Genomic DNA, 20142 nt, shown 5'->3' on the forward strand with positions numbered 1-20142 from the left:
ATTGTGAGATGATCCTAAGAGTAAAGCTTGCACATATTGTGTCTGTATTCTCCAGAGTTTAGAACAATGAGAGGTCATACCAATGACATGTACAAAACTATTCCAAGACTCTATTGGTAGATATAGGAACTATACTCCCTGTATTTGGGTGGCTGACGAATTGGTAGTGTTGTCTATAACCAGGTAACAAGAGTCACAGAGTAAGAAGAAGGCCATGCTGGACTCAGTCGAGAATGTGGTGCAGGAGAATCGACGTTTCGAGCATAAGCTCTTCATCCGGAATGAGCCTTGTGGGCCAGGAGGGCTGAGAGATAAATGGGAGGGTTGTGGGGCTGGGGGAAAGGTTGCTGAGAATGCTATAGGTAGATGAAGATGGGGATGAAAGTGATAGGTCAGAGAGGAGGGTGGAGCAGATAGGTAGGACAGGTCAAGAGGGCATTGCCAAATTGGAAAGTTGGATCTGGGATTAGGTGGGGGGAGGGGAAATAAGGAAACTGCTGAAATCCACATTGAATTACTCCGGTGTTCCCCAGCATTACAGATACTGAACTTCAGCCAATTCAATTCACTCGAAGTGATATCAAGAAACTATTGGTGGCACTGAATAGAGCAAAGGGTATGGGCCCTGCCAACATTCCAGTAAAATACTGAAGACTTGTGCTCCAGAACTTGCTGTTCCCCTAGCCATGTTATTCCAATACAGTTACAACATTGGCATCTATTCAACATTATGGAAAACTGTCCAGATACGTTTTGCACACAAAAAGCAGAACAAATCCAACTCGGCAATTACCTCCCCATCAGTCTACTCGCGATCATCAATAAAGTAATGGAAGATGTCATTAACAGTGCCATCAAGCACCACCTGTTCACTTATAACCTGCTCAGTGATGCACATTTTGGGTTCTACCAGGGCCACTCAACTCCTAACCTCATTACAGCCTTGGTTCAAACGTGGACAAAAGAGCCTGAATTCCTAAAGTGAGGTGAGAGTGACAGTTCTTGACATCAAGGAGCCCTCGCAAAACTGGAACCCACATGATCAGGGAAATTTCTCTGTGGTTCGAGTCATAGCTGGCATATAGGAAGATGGTTGTGGTTGTTGGAGGTCAGTCATTTCAGTTCCAGGACACCTCTGCAGGAGTTCCTTAGGCAATGCAACATGATCTGGACAATACCCAGTCTTGGACTGACAAGTGGCAAGTGACATTCATGCCACACAAATGCCAGGCAATGACCATCACCATTAAGAAACAGTTTAACCACTCTCCATTTACAATCAATGGTGTTACCATCACTGAATTTTCCACTGTAAACATCCTTGGGGTTACCATTGACCAAAAACACAACTGGACTCCCTACATAAACACAGTGGTTACAAGAGCCAGTCGGGGGCTAGGAAAACTGAGGTGAATAACTTACTTCCTGACTCCTTAAAGCATATCCATCCATCTACAAGGCATAAGTTAGGAGTGTGTTGGCACACTTGTCTGGATGGGTGAAGGTCCAACAACACTCAAGAAGCTTGACAGCATCCAGGACAAACAGCCTGCTGATTGTTACCATATCTACAAGCTTACACTCCCTCCAACTGTGTCACTGAGTAGCAGCAGTGTGTACCATCAATAAGAAGCATCAGAAAAATTCACCAAAGACCCTCAGACAGCACTTTCTAAACCCATGACCACTTCCATCTAGAAAGACAAGGGCAGCAGATACATGGAAACACCACTATTCTGCAAGTTCCCTCCAAGCTGCTCACCATCCTGACTCGGAATTATATCACCCATTCCTTCACTGTCACTGGGTCAAAGGCCTGGAACTTCTTCCACCACCCCCCCCAAAATGCACTATGGGTCAGCCTTTCTAGTGGTTCAAGAAAGCAACTTACCACCTCCTTCTCAAGGCCAACTAATGCTGGCCAGCCAATGACACCCAGTTCCCACATCCCATAAATGAATTTTAAAAAGTATGTTCCTAGACATGTGTTTCATTGTTATTTTTCTAGAACATGACCAAAGTTGGTTAGACAAGAATAAGCTACCAAACCAGTGCTGTGCAGCAGTCACTAAACTGCATAATTCATGGCACAAATACAAATTGATGCAAGCAGCCACCCAGAAACAATACCTTGTGGAAATTAATGATGTGGATAAAAAGCATTAAATGAGCTACATACTGCAGATGCATGTTGTGTGGCCAATACATTATGGCTAGAGATCACAAATGCTATTTGCCTCTTGAGAAACAACTAGCAAAACTAATTAATGGACCTGCTTTTCAAAGAAAGTTGTAGTAGCACCTTGAACGCGTCGAACAGCCACTTGACCGCGTATCCAGAATCAGCAAGATCTGGAAGAACAGTCGGCTGCTGTGCCTAATCTTGTTAATGTCTTTCATGTGCACATTTGACATACCTCAAATGAACTCTTCCCTCAGCTGCATTAAATGCTTTGAGATCTAAGAATCAAAAAACAGACAAGGCAACGCTAAATCTGGGAGGCATATTTTAAATTCAATCATCAGGCAAATATTTGCACATGAGCAGATGCTCAGACTTTCTGAGGAGGTTGTCTCGCACAGTAAATTCTACAGAGTGTTCCACTTGGGAACAGCCAAAGACTATTGCACACTCGGCGGTACAATTGTATGTGAGTGTAAGATCAACAAGTACTAGATCCCAGCAACTATAGTACATTGCTATTATGGATATGATCAATTCACTGTAGTTTTTTTCCATATGGAAGGAGTTTCACAACTAGCTCTTCCATCCATTTAAAGGATGATGTAAACGTATGAGGCAATGTGATAAGCAGGTACAGGGAACAATCCCTGTGTTTGGATGAATAGATGTGAGGTGCACCAGATGTTGGACCACAAGCCTTATGTAAATGACATTAATGAGCCACATTCACCCATTGGATCTTCTCAGGAAGCTCACTGGTTAATTTACTTCCTCTTTTGGATTGCTGCAATGTTGACAATTTGTTTGAATGATATGAGGAGACAGAATGTAAGAGTGAGACATTGTTCAAGAGGGCAGTGATGGGTTGACTTCGGTGCTTTTTGTTTTCTTTCAATATTTGACTTAATCAGGAGTGATAAATGGCTTCATCGTCAAAGAGGACAGAATGCTACTAGAATCCAGCAACTCTTTTGAGCTATGAGTGTATCAGAATGAAGAAACTTCCTAATAGGGAGCTCTCTTATTTTGTCTCTGTATATTGTTATTTACAAAACAGTTTGGAGAGGCTCTTGTGGCACAGTGGTAGTGTACCAACTGTGGTCCAGAAGGTTGAGGTTTAAGTCCCATGTTCCATGGCAGCGTGCCATAACTTGTCCATTCAGGTTGATTTACAAAATACATGAATTGTCTAGAGTAGTAATCTTCAGCCTGAATGTGGTGGCCTATTGATGTTTTACATTTTCCTGACTGATAATGTGATGTAAATCAGTGGGCGGCACGGTGGCACAGTGGTTAGCACTGCTGCCTCACAGCGCCTGAGACCCGGGTTCAATTCCCGCCTCAGGCGACTGACTGTGTGGAGTTTGCACGTTTAGATTAGATTAGATTACATTAGATTACATTACAGCGTGGAAACAGGCCCTTCGGCCCAACAAGTCCACACCGACCCACCGAAGCGCAACCCACCCATACCCCTACATTTACCCCTTACCCAACACTACGGGCAATTTAGCATGGCCAATTCACCTGACCTGCACATCTTTGGACTGTGGGAGGAAACCGGAGCACCCGGAGGAAACCCACGCAGACACGGGGAGAATGTGCAAACTCCACACAGTCAGTCACCTGAGGCGGGAATTGAACCCGGGTCTCCGGCGCTGTGAGGCAGTAGTGCTAACCACTGTGCCACCGTGCCGCCCACTACCACCGTGCCGCCCACACGTTCTCCCCGTGTCTGCGTGGGTTTCCTCCGGGTGCTCCGGTTTCCTCCCACAGTCCAAAAGATGTGCAGGGTCAGGTGAATTGGCCATGCTAAATTGCCCGTAGTGTTAGGTAAGGGGTAAATGTAGGGGTATGGGTGGGTTTCGCTTCGGCGGGTCGGTGTGGACTTGTTGGGCCGAAGGGCCTGTTTCTACACTGTAATGTAATCTAATCTAAAATCTAAATCTTACTTAAATTGCCATCTATATAGGACAAAAGGCACAAAAATATTTAGACAAATATGCCATGTGGACATTTGTGCTCCATTCCAACTCATCGTGTCTGCACTTACCCTTCCACGAGCATCCCAACCAAACCCACCTCCATACCCTATCCCTGTAACACCACATTTCCCATGGCTAATCCACTTAACCCCTACATCCCTGGACAGCATAGGGCAACTTAGCATGGCCAATCCACCTAACCTGCACATCTTTGGACTGTGTGAGGAAACCCATGCTTCCACAGGGAGAATGTGCAAATTCCACACAAACAGTCGCCAAGGGTGTAATCAAACCCAGATCCCTAATGTTGTGAGGCAGCATTGCTAACCACTGAGCCACTCTGCAACCTATATAAACACTGTGTAGATCATAGATATTGTATGTGATGTATGGATACTCCGTGCAGATTATATATGTGTAAACACTGTGCAGACCATAGAAACTGTGTTTGGGTTATAGATACACAATGCTAAATATAGATAAATAAGCACCTTGTAGATCGTAGACAATATAAGCATTATTTATAGCTGCTTGGGCTGATTATAGATATATGAACACCATATAGATCAAGGTCTCTGTGTGTAGGGTTATAGCTATATGATGATGATTATGTATATAAAAACACCATGTATGGGTTGTAAATAAATATTGCTGATTAAGGAGCTTTAAAAATTGTGTGTGTGATTATAAATACACAGTGCTAACTATAAATATTTAAATCCCACATATCTGTGTGGGTTATAGATCCCCTGTGAGGATTATAAATATATAAGTACCACATAGATGATAGCGCACATGCGCGGTGCCTATAGACTCCCTGTACTGATTATTTGATTTTATTATCATGTGTACTCAAGTACAAAAGTATAAGAGAACAGTGAAGAGTGTATAATATCGCCACACAAGGTGTCATTTTAGGTGCAAGAACCTAGGTACAAAACTTTAGGATCTAAAAAATCTTGCTCTTAAAAAGTATAGCTGCACAAACACCATGTAGATCATAGGCACCGTTATGTGGTTATTGATAACTGGTACTGATTATAGTCAGGGATTTCTCCATAGGATGCATGAGTAAAACTTCCTCCTGCACTCTCCGCCACGTCACAAACTTTTACTTGACTGGGTAGTTTGCCTAGATTACACTCAGGAACACAATCTGACAACCATGTTACTGGCATGTCTATGCAGCTGGCCATGGAAGAAACTCTCCAAGGTTGCTGGAACTGCCAGATAGTCAGCACCTACTCAGTCCAAGAGAGAGGATGATCCCATGGCGTAAGCAATTAATAACTTGGTGAAAATGGACAAAAAGACACAAAGACAGCAGGAAGGTTTATTGGAAATGCTCGATAAACTTGGTTAAAGTTTGGAGGAGTTTACAAATATTATCGATGTCATGCTGACTCTGCTTGCACAAGCTGTCTGGCTCTTGACATGTACAGTTGCCATGGAAAGGTAGGACCACCAGAATGCTCAATGGCTGGCAAAAATGCATGCAGACTTGCACAGCATTGTTTTAGCATCAGCAGCAAGGTGACAGGAGTATAAGGAACTTTGATAACACTCCAGGTGCCCCTCCCTCACAAGGTCACCGGATAGTGCCAGCAGCCTGACAGCTGAAAGAGGATCTACACAATGTTTCCCCAAAAGACTCTTCCCAGAATACTACAGAGGTACCTGATCCCTCCACCTTCACCTCCACCATGGCTGTGACCCCCAACCCTGTGGAAGCTGAAACCTAGAACAGTGAGCTTGCATCTGGCCAGGACATGCTCACTGGGTCTGGACTCTCTAACAACAAATTCTCCCAAAGTTGTTTGCCCAAACTTTCAAGGCCAACTGGTGACACAAGAGGGCAGTAAATATTAATGTTAATATTAATGTTACCAAGCTTCGCAATATCTGGTGCTCCCACATTTAATGATAAAACCATGTTATGCCTCATTGGGCATCAGGTAAAAAGTATCACTCCTTCATTTAGCATGTTATAGTGCTAAGGAAAAGTAGCTTCTGTCATTTGATTCTTGATCTTACAGATAAAATGACAGTCAAATTGCAAATATGTGGTGGAGGGCAGGCTTGCTCCAACCCAGCTGTACACCCTGTGAGTGCACCTAAGATATGGTGAGATGTTAAAGAAAAATAAAGCCTTCTGTGGGCACATGGGTGACACTTCATTGTACATAGAATACCACTATATCCCTAGAAATGAACATAGATATTGTGTAATCTGAGTTGATTACTCATACCTCTGAAGCCACTGGGACTTGAACCCAGGCCTCCTGGATCAGGAGTAAAGACACTACCACAATACCCCAAGAAATAACTATATTGTTGTGTGAATCATAGAAACCAGTTGTGAATTGGTTATGTATACTAATGGCCGATAATAAATACTGTGTAGAAAGCTATACTGTATGCAGTACTCTTTAAGTGATCTAATCAAGGTTTGATACAGATTTAATGCTACATTTGTCCTTTTTAAATCTACCCTTCTGATAATAAAGCTTAGTGCTTGGTATGTCATTTTACTGCTGATTTAGGATACTCACTGGTCCTGTGCTATGTGTCCTCTGGTGTAGCAAATCTAATTACAGAAGGTGCAATTCAGTTGTAGACTGTTTGTTTTGTACAACTAGCAGGACAAAAGGCCTAGAGTGTAAAATCAATCAGCAGTGAGCTGCCCCCTCTGACTGCTGAGATTGTGTTGCTGTGCTGTAATGATGAAAATTACTTGATGTAGAAACTTTGATCATTTTTTTCATTACTATCCTGATATTATAAATAGCTAAACTTGGTTTACTAGGTGGAAACAGTTATGTTTCCAGGCAGATTGTTATTTGACAAAGCCTTTAACAATTCCCATTAATGCTTTTATTATGTGGGAAAAACTGAAAGTACCTGTTACTAATAAAATGATGTGCCATTTTACAATTATGTTCTCTCAAGTTGGTTCATATCTATAGGTTAATTTAAACTCAGTTTGGTTTAGAACAAAGAACATTACAGCACAGGAACATGCTCTTTGTCCCTTCAATACTGCACCGATTCAGATCCTCTGACTAAACCTGACGTCTATTTTCCTGTATCCCTCTGCTCCTTGCCCATTTATGTACCTGTCTAGATACATCTTGAATGACGCTATTGTGCCTACCTCTACCACCTCGGTTAGCATGTGTTCCAGGCACCCACCACCCTCTGTGTCAAGAACTTTCCATGCATATCTCCCCTAAACTTTTCCCCTCTCACTTTAAACCTGTGACCCCTAGTAATTGAGTGCCCCACTCTGGGGAACAAGCTTCTTGCTACACACCTTGCCTATACCTGTCATGATTTTGTAGACCTCAATCAGGTTCTCCCTCGACTTCCGTCTTTGTAATGAAAATAATCATAATCTACTCAACCTCTCTTCATAGTTAGCAACCTCCATACCAGGCAACATCCGAGTGACCCTCCTCCTTTAGATGTCTTACCCCATAAGCAGATAAAGTGGATCACAAATCTGACCACGAGACCCATTTGTTTGGCTCCTAAGAACATTTCCACTGATTTCAACTAGTTCAAAAGGTCAAACAGTTACCTTCAGCATTCCTGTGTTGAGGGAAAATTTAAATTATGAGGTTGTTCTTAACTACTTAACATATTCAGGGATGTGGGTGTCATTGGCTGGGCCAGAATTTATTGCCAATCCCTAATGGCCCTTGAGAAGACGTTTTCTTGAACCACTGCAGTCCATTTGGCGTAGCCACGACCACAATGCTGTTACGAATGCAGTTCTGAGCCAGTGACAGTGAACCAACAGTGATATAGGATGACAAGTGACTTTGTTACCAGGTGGCAGGTAAACCAGACTCAACTGTGATATCTCTTGGTTGAGCAGCTTGCTTATACTTTGAAACAAAAACCAAATAGTGTGGATGCTGGAGATCTGAAGTAAAAAACAGAAAGTTCTGGGAAAACTCAGCAGCTCAGGTCAAATTCCATGCATTTATCTGTGGAGCGACCTAAGAGTTAACATTTTGAGTCTGATATGACTCTTCCGAAGAACTAAGCCTGCTGATGCTTACTGTCTTGGCTCACATGTGAAAAACTTCACTTAATTGAGTCTCTGGCACTTGCTGACAAGCTGCACTTCATCACAATTTGAGGAAAGGAGATTTTAAATAAAAATATTATTTCTTTTTATGTTCAACTGGATTCCCACCTTTTTGACCAACCAAGAATAGTGAAAAATTACTTATCTCTTGAAACAATGATATTTGTGTTGATTTTCTCACTTTCCTTCTTCCCCAGAAGGTTTAGCCACTGGCAAGGGATGATTCCACAGGGGGTTGACTCCAATACCTTGGTTCTGATCATTATTTGTGATCAAGTGTGTTATTCAAATTGCTCTGTTCTTCGCCAACATCCGTAAACTTGGATTTCTACCTGTGGTCTCTACATAATAACCAGCATCAAAAGCCCTTCCCTTCTCCCCAACCTTCTGCACCGCCAGCAGTGGTAGTAGAGTCAGATACATTAGGGACGTTTAAGCAACTCTTGGATAGGCACATGGATGATAGTAACATGAAGGGTATGTAGGTCAGTTTGATCTTAGTGTAGGATAAAAGGCACAACATCGAGGGCTGAAGGGCCTGTACTGTTCTATGTTCCATGTTCCATTTCTCCCCTCTGTCCATAGGCACTGAATTTAAACGTGTGCACTGACTGTGATCAGTTTGCTTATTACAAACTGAGGGGGAATTGAACCTTTGAACACTCTGGCCTCCCTCAATGGTGAGACAATAAATAAACACACATTCTAATTCTTTGGTGCATTTTCTAATTCTATCACATTCCCCATCAGTTACAGGAACTCGATTTATCCAACAACAAAATATCAGAGGTCCGGGGGTTGTCTTTACTGGAAACTTTAACGGTGAGTAATGGAAAAGAATCAACTGTAATTAAGTTAATCTCATATATTTTGCCAACACTGGTTGACTTGAATTGTACTGCTTTTCTGTTTCTACTGCAGTCAGTTAACCTCTCTGGGAATGTTCTGCACTGCACCGAATGTCTTGGATCTCTTTGGTGAGTTTGGTGTTATTCCATTAAACCATTAAAAAGATTGGATGAGATCTTTATCTTCTTTGTACCACAGGCTGTGCTCACCTGCCTCGATCATGAATTATAAGCTCATCTCCTCCTTCAGATTCGCATTGTGGTTAGATATGTTATAGAACAGATCTGTCATTGGAAGAATACTTCCTGTATGCAATAGGTATAGCAAGTCTGCAACCATAATCAATATCTTAACTGTCTTTTTTTTTGCCCTACTGCATGGAGGGAATCTCCCCCAGGATATATCTGCAGCTTTTAATCCTCATTTTGTGTCTATGGGTATTGATCCAGTCTCTCTTCTCAGTAGGATTTCTATTTATATTTAATAACCTGACCAGCTTCATCCTTTAATTATATTTACATGATGCTGCAAATTAAGTAAATTAAGTAAACTACTACTAAGTTATTGTGCCTGTCAATAGTACTGCCTCGTTTGCAGTCTGTCATGTGGTCCAAATCTGATGGCAGTTGAAGCTATTGGGCATCTATTTCATGCTCCATTAGACATAAAAATCACTATTAAATGATCATGGTTTCATTTTAGGCATTTGATATTCATCCAAGTGTTTATTGCAAAACCAGTTATCTAAAATTTATTCCCTTCATAAACGCTAATCTTTCTCATTTGTTTGCAGGCCAGATGGGGTATTGGTAGATAATAACTCATCTTGTCCTTGCGTGCCTCCAGCTGCTTTGCAATGTGCTGTTAGAAAGTGTATTCATGTTTTTATTGTTATTGCTTTCATGTGTCAACCTTTTTTTACTTCATGCTGAGCAAGTGAACCACTGAATACCTAAAACTGTCGCCACCTCTTGCAAAGACAGCTCTGTACTCTGGCTGCAAAGCAGTACATGCTGTGTAGCATTACAAAATACTGCATAAGGCTAGCCCTATAATTTACAGGCTGCGTTGTCTTTTGAATTAATCTCCACCACCTGAGCATTAAATTATTCATAAATGCATGTAATTTGAGGCTGAAAAGGGTGTGGGTGGTGGGTGGGGTGGAGGAGTTGAGGAAAAGAACACAGAACAGTGAATGTAGCAATTTTGACGTGCTGAAAGGATGTTATCTATGCCTGTTACCCTTCAAGCGTCGTCTTTAAATGGTAGATGTAGCAGATGGTGATTAATTGTTGACTGGGTTTTAGACTGCAAAGATCATCTTGTACTAAAACTGTTAAACATAGCCTTATTGAAACAAAGGCTGCTGCCTTCCTTTCTCAAACTGCTCCATACCCCTACCATTCTCGTTCCTACTTACTTTTGCCAGCATTGTCCCTCAGAAGACTGCCCCTTCTTCTAATGATTTCTGAACTTAAAACCAGAAATCCTACAAGCTATTCAACTGTAGGTGTTAGTTCCTTTGTTTATATATGTCTCTTACTTTTTCAATCATCTACATTTCCCTCTTTATCTTGTTGCCTGCCTTCCATCACTGTCGACAACCTTGCCTTGTTCTCTCTTACTGTCCCTGCACCATATTCTAACAGGGATCACTAGTTGGGAATGCTGATTGTTTTTCTCCTTAGTCCCCCACACACAAATTCAGAATTTATTGTTTAAGAAATACTGGCACTTGAATCTGTACATAATAGCTCCCTAACTCTATTTGCTATGCCAGTTCAGCAACAAAGAAAACCAATATAATGCAATATATTGTAGTTCATTGCCAGGATAAGCAATCACCACTTCGAAGTTGAGCTAAGTTACCGATATGTGGCCTTGAATTAGGGAAAGAAAGATTTATTTGTGTGGTGATTTTCCCAACTGGCAGACATCCCAAAACACTTTGCAGCCAATGAACTACATTTGAAGCGTTGTCATTGTAGAAAATGTAGTAGTAATTTGCACACACCTTCCACAAACAGCAATATCATAGTGATCAGATAATCAAAAAAAAATCAGATAACCTATTTCCATAATGTTGATTGAGGGATAAATATTGATGAGGATGCCAGAGATAACTCCTTTGTTCTTCAAAATAACACCATGCAGTTAGTTTAAAGCCTGTTCTGAAAGATAGCACTTCCTACAGTGTAGCACGCCGTCAAGTATTTCACTGGAATGTCAGTCTAGATTTTGTGCTCAGGCCCAGTGTGAGACTGGAACCTAGAACCTTATGACACAGAGGTACATGTGCTATCTACAAAGCCAAAGCCAGCATACAGTTAGAAGAAAATCAGTTAGGGTTCTTGCCCTGGTCACTTTTCCACTTACCGGTCATCTTTGCCATCCATATTGTGGTATGCATGTATGGGAGGACAGGATTATGCTAATCTGTCATGACCTACAGTTGAATAGCTTGTTGGGCTGTTGTGTGAATATTGATCACCTGGGTTAGCATGATGAGGTAACTGAAGCCTATAGAACAAAAGGGAGGGAAGCTATCGAACATTCGGGTAAATGCACAGAGGAAGCATTGCTGAGTTCTGTGATAATGCAGCTGGGACGCTAGCAACTTTAAGGCACCTTTCCTTTCACGCAGTGCTGCTAACTGCAGGTGAATGGCTCTTTCATTGTTATTCACAATGTTTGATGGTTTTGGAAGTTTAGACTCCAAGCGGAGCTTTGTATTCTAGTGGATGGCCTGTGTTACTGTTGTGTTACCTCTCTCTGCATTAAATTGCACTGCTAAACTTAGAGCAGGTTTTTGCATTTAGGTTAAGTAGTGAGGTCTCCACATTGGCCTTTATAATGCACCGTGAAGAAATGACAGTTTATGAAATGACAGTCTACTACTCCAAGACCAGATATTAGATTAGATTACATTACAGTGTGGAAACAGGCCCTTTTGCCCAACAAGTCCACACCAACCCGCGGAAGCGCAACCCACCCACACCCCTACATTTACCCATTACCTAACACTACAGGCAATTTAGCATGGCCAATTCACCTGACCTGCACATCTTTGGATTTGTGGGAGGAAACTGGAGCACCCGGAGGAAACCCACGCAGACACGGGGAGAATGTGCAAACTCCACACAGTCAGTCACCTGAGGTGCGAATTGAACCCGGGTCTCAGGCGCTGAGAGGCAGCAGTGCTAACCACTGTGCCACCATGCCGCCATATCAAAGGACATTTGACTTGGGTCAAGTCTTATACCAGATTTGTGCCAGGTACATTATCTACTCAGCTGGGACTTCCCTCAATTGTGTGGGAAATGTGTTTTCAGCAAATGTGATGAAATCTGTTAATTCATGTGCCAGTTAGCTGTTATCTATCATTACTGAAACTTGAGTCTAACTGACGGCTAAGGTTGTGTGTGGTTCAGATGCTAATCTCAAAAATCTGCATTTCTTATAAATCTTTTAGCCAAAAACTACATATCAGCATCAGATGCCACGACTTCAGTAACTGCAAATGAAATGGCTAATGATGACAGCATTATTTGCAATTGGAATGCTTTGTTTTTCTTGGAAGGCAATTTGGTGGGGGGAGGGGATGTTGCGTTGATGGTGTGGTCGCACACATTTTTAATTAGATTGTCTGAAGATTTCCATAATAGAGAAACACCAGTTTTATACTGGGAGAGTTTGGGTCACAATCATGTTTTACACCTTGCTTGATGTTCATTTCATTGAAGTCATCAGAATGAAAAATGGGGCATGGAATATATGAATCAGCTGTCTTGACCTGACTCTGTTAGATTAAAATCAGGCTTAAAATATTTGTAATTTCTTTCAACCCATCCCACCTGGTTTTATGTCTCGTAAACAGAATGCAGTGGTTGCCTAGGTTTAACCAGAATTTATTTTGATGGGAACGAACCTCCAAATTCAAGTCAAGGATTCCCAATAACTTGTCCTGTCAAAGTTTGGATTTAGACTTGGCAAACTCTCTTTTGGAAACCACAAGGGTGTAGATTAAACAGGCAAATCATTACAGCAATGGTTGAGATTCTTGGGATAATTTTTACTGGCTTCAATTATGTTTGCTGTCCAGTCTTCATGCCTGTAGCCATACATCTTAGGCACCAGATGTCCCTGGTGATGTATTGTTTCAGCCTCGTTGATTCAGCTTTCAAGTCTCTGGAGATTACAGTAAGTCTTTTATGTAAATCCAGAGCCGAAAGCTTTAATGTGAAATCTGCGTGCATGCATGTAATTACTGAAAAGTGGCATCAGCTGCACATCCAAATCTCATACAGTTGAACAAGATAATTTTTTCTCTTAAAAGAAATACAAAAGCTATTTGTTTACAAGTACCAATACCTAAAAGATTAAATTTAAATCTATATGTCATTTCGATCATTTAAAATGGGAAAATTTGCCTTGAATGTTTACTCCGTCTGAACTTCGGGTAATTGCATTGTGTGTTCTACAGATCTAATTGTCTTTTACTCTTATGGGCATTGAGGCTATAAGTTTATACTTCAGTGAATAATGCAAGTCCAGTCCTTGAATAGTGTCTCTAGTTTAAATCTGTCACTACCCAGATAGACACAACTTACATTTATATAGCATCTTTAACAAAAAAAAACTTCCCAAGGCATTTCGCAAGAGCATGATGAAACAAAATATGAAACATGGGCACAGAAGGAGATGTAAGGGTAGGTAACCAAAAGCTTGGACAAAAAAGTAGATTTGAAGACTTGCTTAAAGGAGTAAAAAGAGGTAAAGTGGAAGAATTGTTTTGGGGTGGGGGAGGGGATGGAAGCGTGATGGGAATTAGGACCTTGGTAGCTGAAGGCACAACCACTGATAGTAGAGTGATTAAAATTGGAGATGCTTAAGAGGCTAGAATTAGAGGATTGCTGTTATCCTAGGCTGGGTACTGAGCAAATTATTATAACTAAAAGCTGACATGTTCTCAGGTCCTGGTAGACTTCATTGTAGAGTCTTAATAAATTTGGAATATAAAGCTAGTCTCAGTAATAAAGAATCATCAATAGTTGTGTAATCCCATTTCGCTCAATAATGTCCCTTGAGAAAATAATCTAATGTCCTTACCCAGTCTGGCCTACATGAACTCCAAACCCACAGCAATGTGGTTAATTCTTAACTGCCCTCTGAAGTGGCTGAACAAACCACTCAGTTCAAGGGCAAATAGGAATGGGTAACGAATGTTGGCCGAGCCAGTGACATTCATGTTCCATGAAAGAATAAAGAAAAAAAAGCTGTGAAATGTCTCACCTCACAACCCCTTCTTGGACCAGAAGAATGAGAAAAAGATATTACATTTTACCAGCCGCAAATTCATGTAATTCACATGCTTTATTTTTGCATACTGAGGCTGAGTAGTTGTTCATTCAGTTGCAGGGTGTTTTCTTCACTTGGTTTTGTGTTATAAATCCTGATAAAACTACAATCACATTTTTCTTCTGTTAAACAATATACTACTTTTATAACGTTTTGATCAGCGTTCTAGGAATAGAAACCTGGATTTATGTTCAAGAAAGTTAACTGGTGCAAAATAATAAGGAAAATAAATCAACATGCAAGCACTCAGAAAACAATGTACTTTTTAGTAATTAAAATTTGCCAGATCTGGTTGTGATTCAATAGAATCGAGAATGCAGTGCAACTAGGCCAATGTAATGTACTGAAAGCTGAATGGGAGCTCCTGTTTTCAGTTTGAGTTCTGTAAGAACCAGTTTGATTTTGGTGTTGTGTGGGGTACAGATTTTCTGTAACCTGTGGATGTAAAGCAAAATGGTATGTGTGGTGTCATGATAATGTCAGCCTTGGCTCAGTTGGTTAACATTTTCACCTCTATGTAAAGGAACCAGCAGCAGGTAGCGATGGTGAGAACTGAGCAAGCAAACTCAGCACTTCGCTGGGACCCCCACACGAAGGTGGCAATGGTGAGGGAGGACAGCTGGACCCTTCGACTGGATTCTTGCTGACAAAAAGGTGCCTTTGATGGAACGAGAGCTGAAAGGAAAAGGGAGCAGACAGAGAAAAGATTCTGCAGCCAAGTGTAACTCGCAAGCTTTGTTTCATGCACAAACTATATATATAAAATTTTTTGTTTATCTTTAATCTCTCTCCCAGTTCTAATAACCTGATGCCAGTGGAGTAAAGAATCCTTGCTTCATGATCCTTGGGCCTTCTGTCTGTTCAAATCTCATGTTGCATTTCTTGCACAGTCAGCAGGATTCAACTGATGGCAGATGAGTCTGGCTGAGATGGTAGCTTATGTTTGAGGAGTTGAAAATGACCATGAAGAAGGCTGAAGCTGTTCCAAGATCATTGGAAGCTTAGATTTCTGCAGATGAAACTGGAGCTTTAGACCAAAACTAGGCAAAGGCTCCCCATATGCATTCTCTTCACACTGTGGAGGAAGGACATGGCATTTCTGGTGAGTTATTTTACTTGCCAATAAGTAGGAAGATTCAAAGGACAACTGAAACACCCGAGTAGAAGCTGGTCTGATTGTGGCGTCTAAGCACCTCTACACGAGTAGGCGCTACTCCTGATGGAACATTTACATGGGAAATGCTGGAAAGTGGTGCAGTTGGTGAAATAAGTCTGCTGCAGATCTTTGAGGTATTGACAAAAATTTTATGGGGATCGCAGTAGCCTGATGCAGTGTGGGGTCCTGTGTTACATTTCAGCATCAGAAGATCCACAATGGATCTAAGTTCTTAGCCTGCACTGTCACTGAGAGAATGCAGCAGTGTTTTGGATAAGACAAAAACCTCTTCCTGCTCAGTCAACACAACAATTCCCACATCACCCTATCCAGTGTTCTGGATAACATTTTTCCCTCCAGAGTATGCTATAGATTATCTAATCATTTGCTGATTCTGGAATCTTGCCTTGCCGAATTCAGCAGTTGCTTTTCTATGTGTTACAACAACAGCAGCACTTTAGAAAAAAATCCATTGTTTGTAAAGAACTTCGAGATGCCAAGGTCACAAGATGCACAAATTTTAAGTTTTTTTTCCAGTTTGCTCCTTGCAGGGAGCTTGCTATGTCCTACACTGAAATTGATTTACTGGGATCAAGTATTCTTTGGGTTAAAGGAAACTGCAGATAGAGTGGGAAGGGGTCTTGGACCCTGCCAAGATCAAAACATAGTTAAAGGACTTTCCAGCTAGCCTCAAATTTCATGATGTGATGGGGCAGTTTAGTTGCGTTGGGGATGAGCACCTAGATGCAGGCCAATGAGGCCTGTGACACAGGCATGCCTACACGCCCTCCCTGTCCACTTGGGTGCATGGGCAGTCAGATGGATTTCTCCCCTCGCGCTTCTCTCAGCAATAGTGACCAAGCTGCTGCTTCTGTTTTTATTTGAATTTTAAAAAAATGTTGTTGATAGTGCATCGTCACGTCGAATCACTGCAGCTGTGTGCTGCTTTGAAATCAGGAGGCCTCAGATCAGCCCTCCAACTTCAAAATCCCTACTTCTAGATATTTTCTAATCGCCTTCTCAGAGATGTTATTACGGACCCCTGGAGTAGGTGGATCTTGAACCCAGGTCTCCTGGTTCAGAGGCAGAGACGCTACCACAATGTAACAAAAGCCCCTCACATGCTGCTGCTAACCTGCCATAAGCGAGTTAAGGAGATGGCATGGTCAAAATTCCTGTTCCCCTGAGGGTGGGTTTGAGACCCAAAAATACTTGCTCCTGTTCCCTGCCCACAAAGCACAAACCCAGATGAGTGTTTGAGGTGGATTGTACTGTTTGAATGAATAACACATTCATTAGCTCAATTTTAATTAAGAGATATTGAATACACATTTGGCTTTATTTTATTCAAGAGGTATTCCTGCAAACGATATCTTTATGGAATATTGTTCTGACGTCATAACTGGCCAGCAGGCCTTCAGACATCTTCCTTTCTTACCTATGTTTTCCTTTGCTTTTTCCAGTTGAAGATATATTGTTGTGAATGGTGTTGCCACTTCAACTTTTTCTTGGAGTGAATACACTGTGAGAGGGCATTATTGTCTGATGTTGATCAACATAATCATAATTCTCTTGGTATTGCTTTATCTTCCAGCGGGTAATATCACATTATTACAACCTTCTAAATGACTTTTGAAAATAGTATTTTGTTAACTAAAAAGGTATTACATGATTAAAATTCAAAACTCATTTCAGTGTGTTGATAGCTGTTAATTTGATGATGTACATAAGGAGGCACATTATCCTTCCTGTGATTTCTCAGTCTTCCAGCTACTATTTTTATTATGCTCACAGTTGGTGTTTCTCAGTTCTTTGCAGGAATTGAATCTTGCTGATAACCAGCTGAAGTCTGTTAGCAGCTTTGCTCAACAATTCCCTAACCTCGAAGTTCTTAATGTAGTCAAAAATGACATTAACGTCAGGGAGGGTCTAGTAAGTTTAATTGTTTCATAAACGTACGGAATGGTTGCCTGAGTGATAAATAGGACTTTGATTTTGCTGATGAAAGAAAAATTTTGTTCATACTTGTCATCTTGCACTCTTCTAGAATTACCAATATTAAGGAAAAATAACATTTATATTGTTTGGGAGAAGAGTGCACTATCAGCTTAATCACTAACTGGTGCATTCTTCATGACAATACCTCCACCAAAGTTAAAAATCACACAACACCAGGTTATAGTCCAACAGGTTTAATTGCAAGCACTAGCTTTTGGAGTGCGGACAACCACCTGATGAAGGAGCTGCGCTCTGAAAGCTAGTGTTTCCAATTAAACCTGTTGGACTATAACCTGGTGTTGTGTGATTTTTAACTTTGTACACCCCAGTCCAACACCGGCATCTCCAAATAATAATTTGTTTCATACAGTATACATATTGTTTTCTCTTTACTTTGATACATTCCTGATGAAGAGCTCATGCCTGAAACACCAATTCTCCTGTACCTTGGATGCTGCCTGATCTGCTGTGCCTTTTCAGTGCCATACTTTTCGACTCTCGCCTCCAGCATCTGCCGTCTTCATTTTCTCCTATTCTTGCGAATTGTCCTGATGAGTACAAAACAAAATTCCTTGAAAAGTTGCCCTTTTTAAAGCAATTCTCAATCTCTGTACAAATTACCAAGAGAACAGTAGTTCATTGATTTATTAGTTTGTATTTTCTACGCTATTGAGAACAAACTGGTAATTTATGATCATTTGAGTGTTACATACCATATAATGTAGATCAGCATGCCTATCTAATGAAAATAATGTTTGACCTTTCAGAAAAATGTTAATTGCAGCTGTTCTGTGAACGGCTGAGTTCAAGAACTTATTATGTCAATATTCTTTTCTTCAAGAAATCTCTGACGCGGTGCTTCCACCTAGTGGAACTGAATTTAATTGGCAACATAGCTGAGACATCAGAGGAGGATGAAACCATGTGAGAACTATATATTTGTAAGACTTGTATTAACTGACAAAGTATTGAAGAAAAGAAGTCTGATTTTAATTTGTTCATAGTCTCCCACTTTCCAGATACAGCTCATATAAATTCCTGCTTCTAATATTTTTTTAGCAATTCTCCACTACTAACAATTCTATGTTTATTTAAGAAAGGCAGCACGGATTTGTTAACGTCATTTTTTTTCTAACTAACTTATTTGCTGTTTTTTGATAAGATAATATTGAGGGTCAATGTGGTGAATGTGAACTTCCAAATTGTATCTGACAAAGTGCCGCAAAACAGGTTTGCCAGCAAAATTAAAGCCCGTGGGATAAAAAGGATAATGGTGGCATCAATGTGAAGTTGGCTAGGTGATGGGAAAAAGGTGGTGGTGAATTGTTGATTTTGCTCTTGAATAATGTGAATAATTTATGGGCGGCACGGTGGCACAGTGGTTAGCACTGCTGCCTCACAGCGCCTGAGACCCGGGTTCAATTCCCGCCTCAGGCGACTGACTGTGTGGAGTTTGCACGTTCTCCCCGTGTCTGCGTGGGCTTCCTCTGGGTGCTCCGGTTTCCTCCCACAGTCCAAAGATGTGCAGGTCAGGTAAATTGGCCATGCTAAATTGCCCGTAATGTTAAGTAAGGGGTAAATGCAGGGGTATGGGTGGGTTGCGCTTCGGTGGGGCGGTGTGGACTTGTTGGGCCGAAGGGCCTGTTTCCACACTGTAAGTAATCTAATCTAATGTATACAGTGGGATTTAGAGGGATCAGTATTAGGGTCACTGCTTTTCTTGACCATATTAATTAGTTGTTAAAATGTGTAAACAATATATAATAAAAGAATGTAGTATACTTTGAGTCACCCAGAAAGGCAGTCTAAAGATGCCATTCGACAGCTGATTTAGTCTGTGTAAATACATTTTTGTCCAACTTCTTAGCCTATTATTGACTTTTCACTCGAAACACCCCAGCCAAGTCAAGCGTGGTTACTTGGGGAAGTTACCAGACTCCGATCAGCAATTGGAAAATTGTACCCTAGCCTTTTGAGTAGGTGGGAATGCATTAGGTTCCTTATATATGAACTATCCAGGTCACAGTCTCTTAGCATCGACATTTGCAATATTTTTATATTAAATGATACAGAGAGACCCAAGAAGCTGAGTTTGTGGTGATTTAGTAAAGGTGTTCAGCATCATGAAGGATTGTGATAGAGTGAGTGCACTGACAGATATAGTTTCCCTTAAAAGGGGATCCTAATTTCATATTAACCTAATGGAAACTATGTTCATTCCATGCACTGAGTAGAATGTGCTTATATTCTTTGGAGAATCAAATGCGAAGTGATATTATTGAACTGTATAACATCCTTAGAGGTCTTTGTAGAGTAGATGCTGAGAGACAGCTTTCATCCTGATTGGAAAATCCAGAACTTGGGATGGAGTTATACAGCACTGAAACTCATCAATGATGACCAGTTTTCCTAAACTGAATTAGTTCAATTTTCCTGTATTTGGCCCATATCCCTCTGAATCTTTCCTATCCATACACCTGTCCAAATGCCTTTTAAATGTTGTAATTGTACCCAC

The 20142-nt window shown here is 41.1% G+C and overlaps 1 protein-coding gene across 3 annotated transcripts in view; it reads left to right on the forward strand.

Moving 5' to 3' along the window:
• Positions 1–20142, forward strand: part of LOC122562015 (uncharacterized) — a 71672-nt gene that overhangs the window by 26563 nt on the left and 24967 nt on the right. For 2 of the 3 annotated variants that reach the window (XM_043714410.2, XM_088000450.1), the window contains 4 exons: positions 9017–9088; positions 9188–9243; positions 17438–17561; positions 18469–18551. In XM_043714410.2, the coding sequence (XP_043570345.2) occupies positions 9017–9088; positions 9188–9243; positions 17438–17561; positions 18469–18551 (335 nt within the window). The remainder of the gene's footprint in view (positions 1–9016; positions 9089–9187; positions 9244–17437; positions 17562–18468; positions 18552–20142) is intronic. The other variant, XM_043714414.2, reaches the window with a different exon arrangement.

Source organism: Chiloscyllium plagiosum, unplaced genomic scaffold, assembly GCF_037043375.1.
Source record: "Chiloscyllium plagiosum isolate Xiang-an unplaced genomic scaffold, Cpla_swu_hap1 HiC_scaffold_25, whole genome shotgun sequence".
NCBI classification, from domain to species: domain Eukaryota; kingdom Metazoa; phylum Chordata; class Chondrichthyes; order Orectolobiformes; family Hemiscylliidae; genus Chiloscyllium; species Chiloscyllium plagiosum.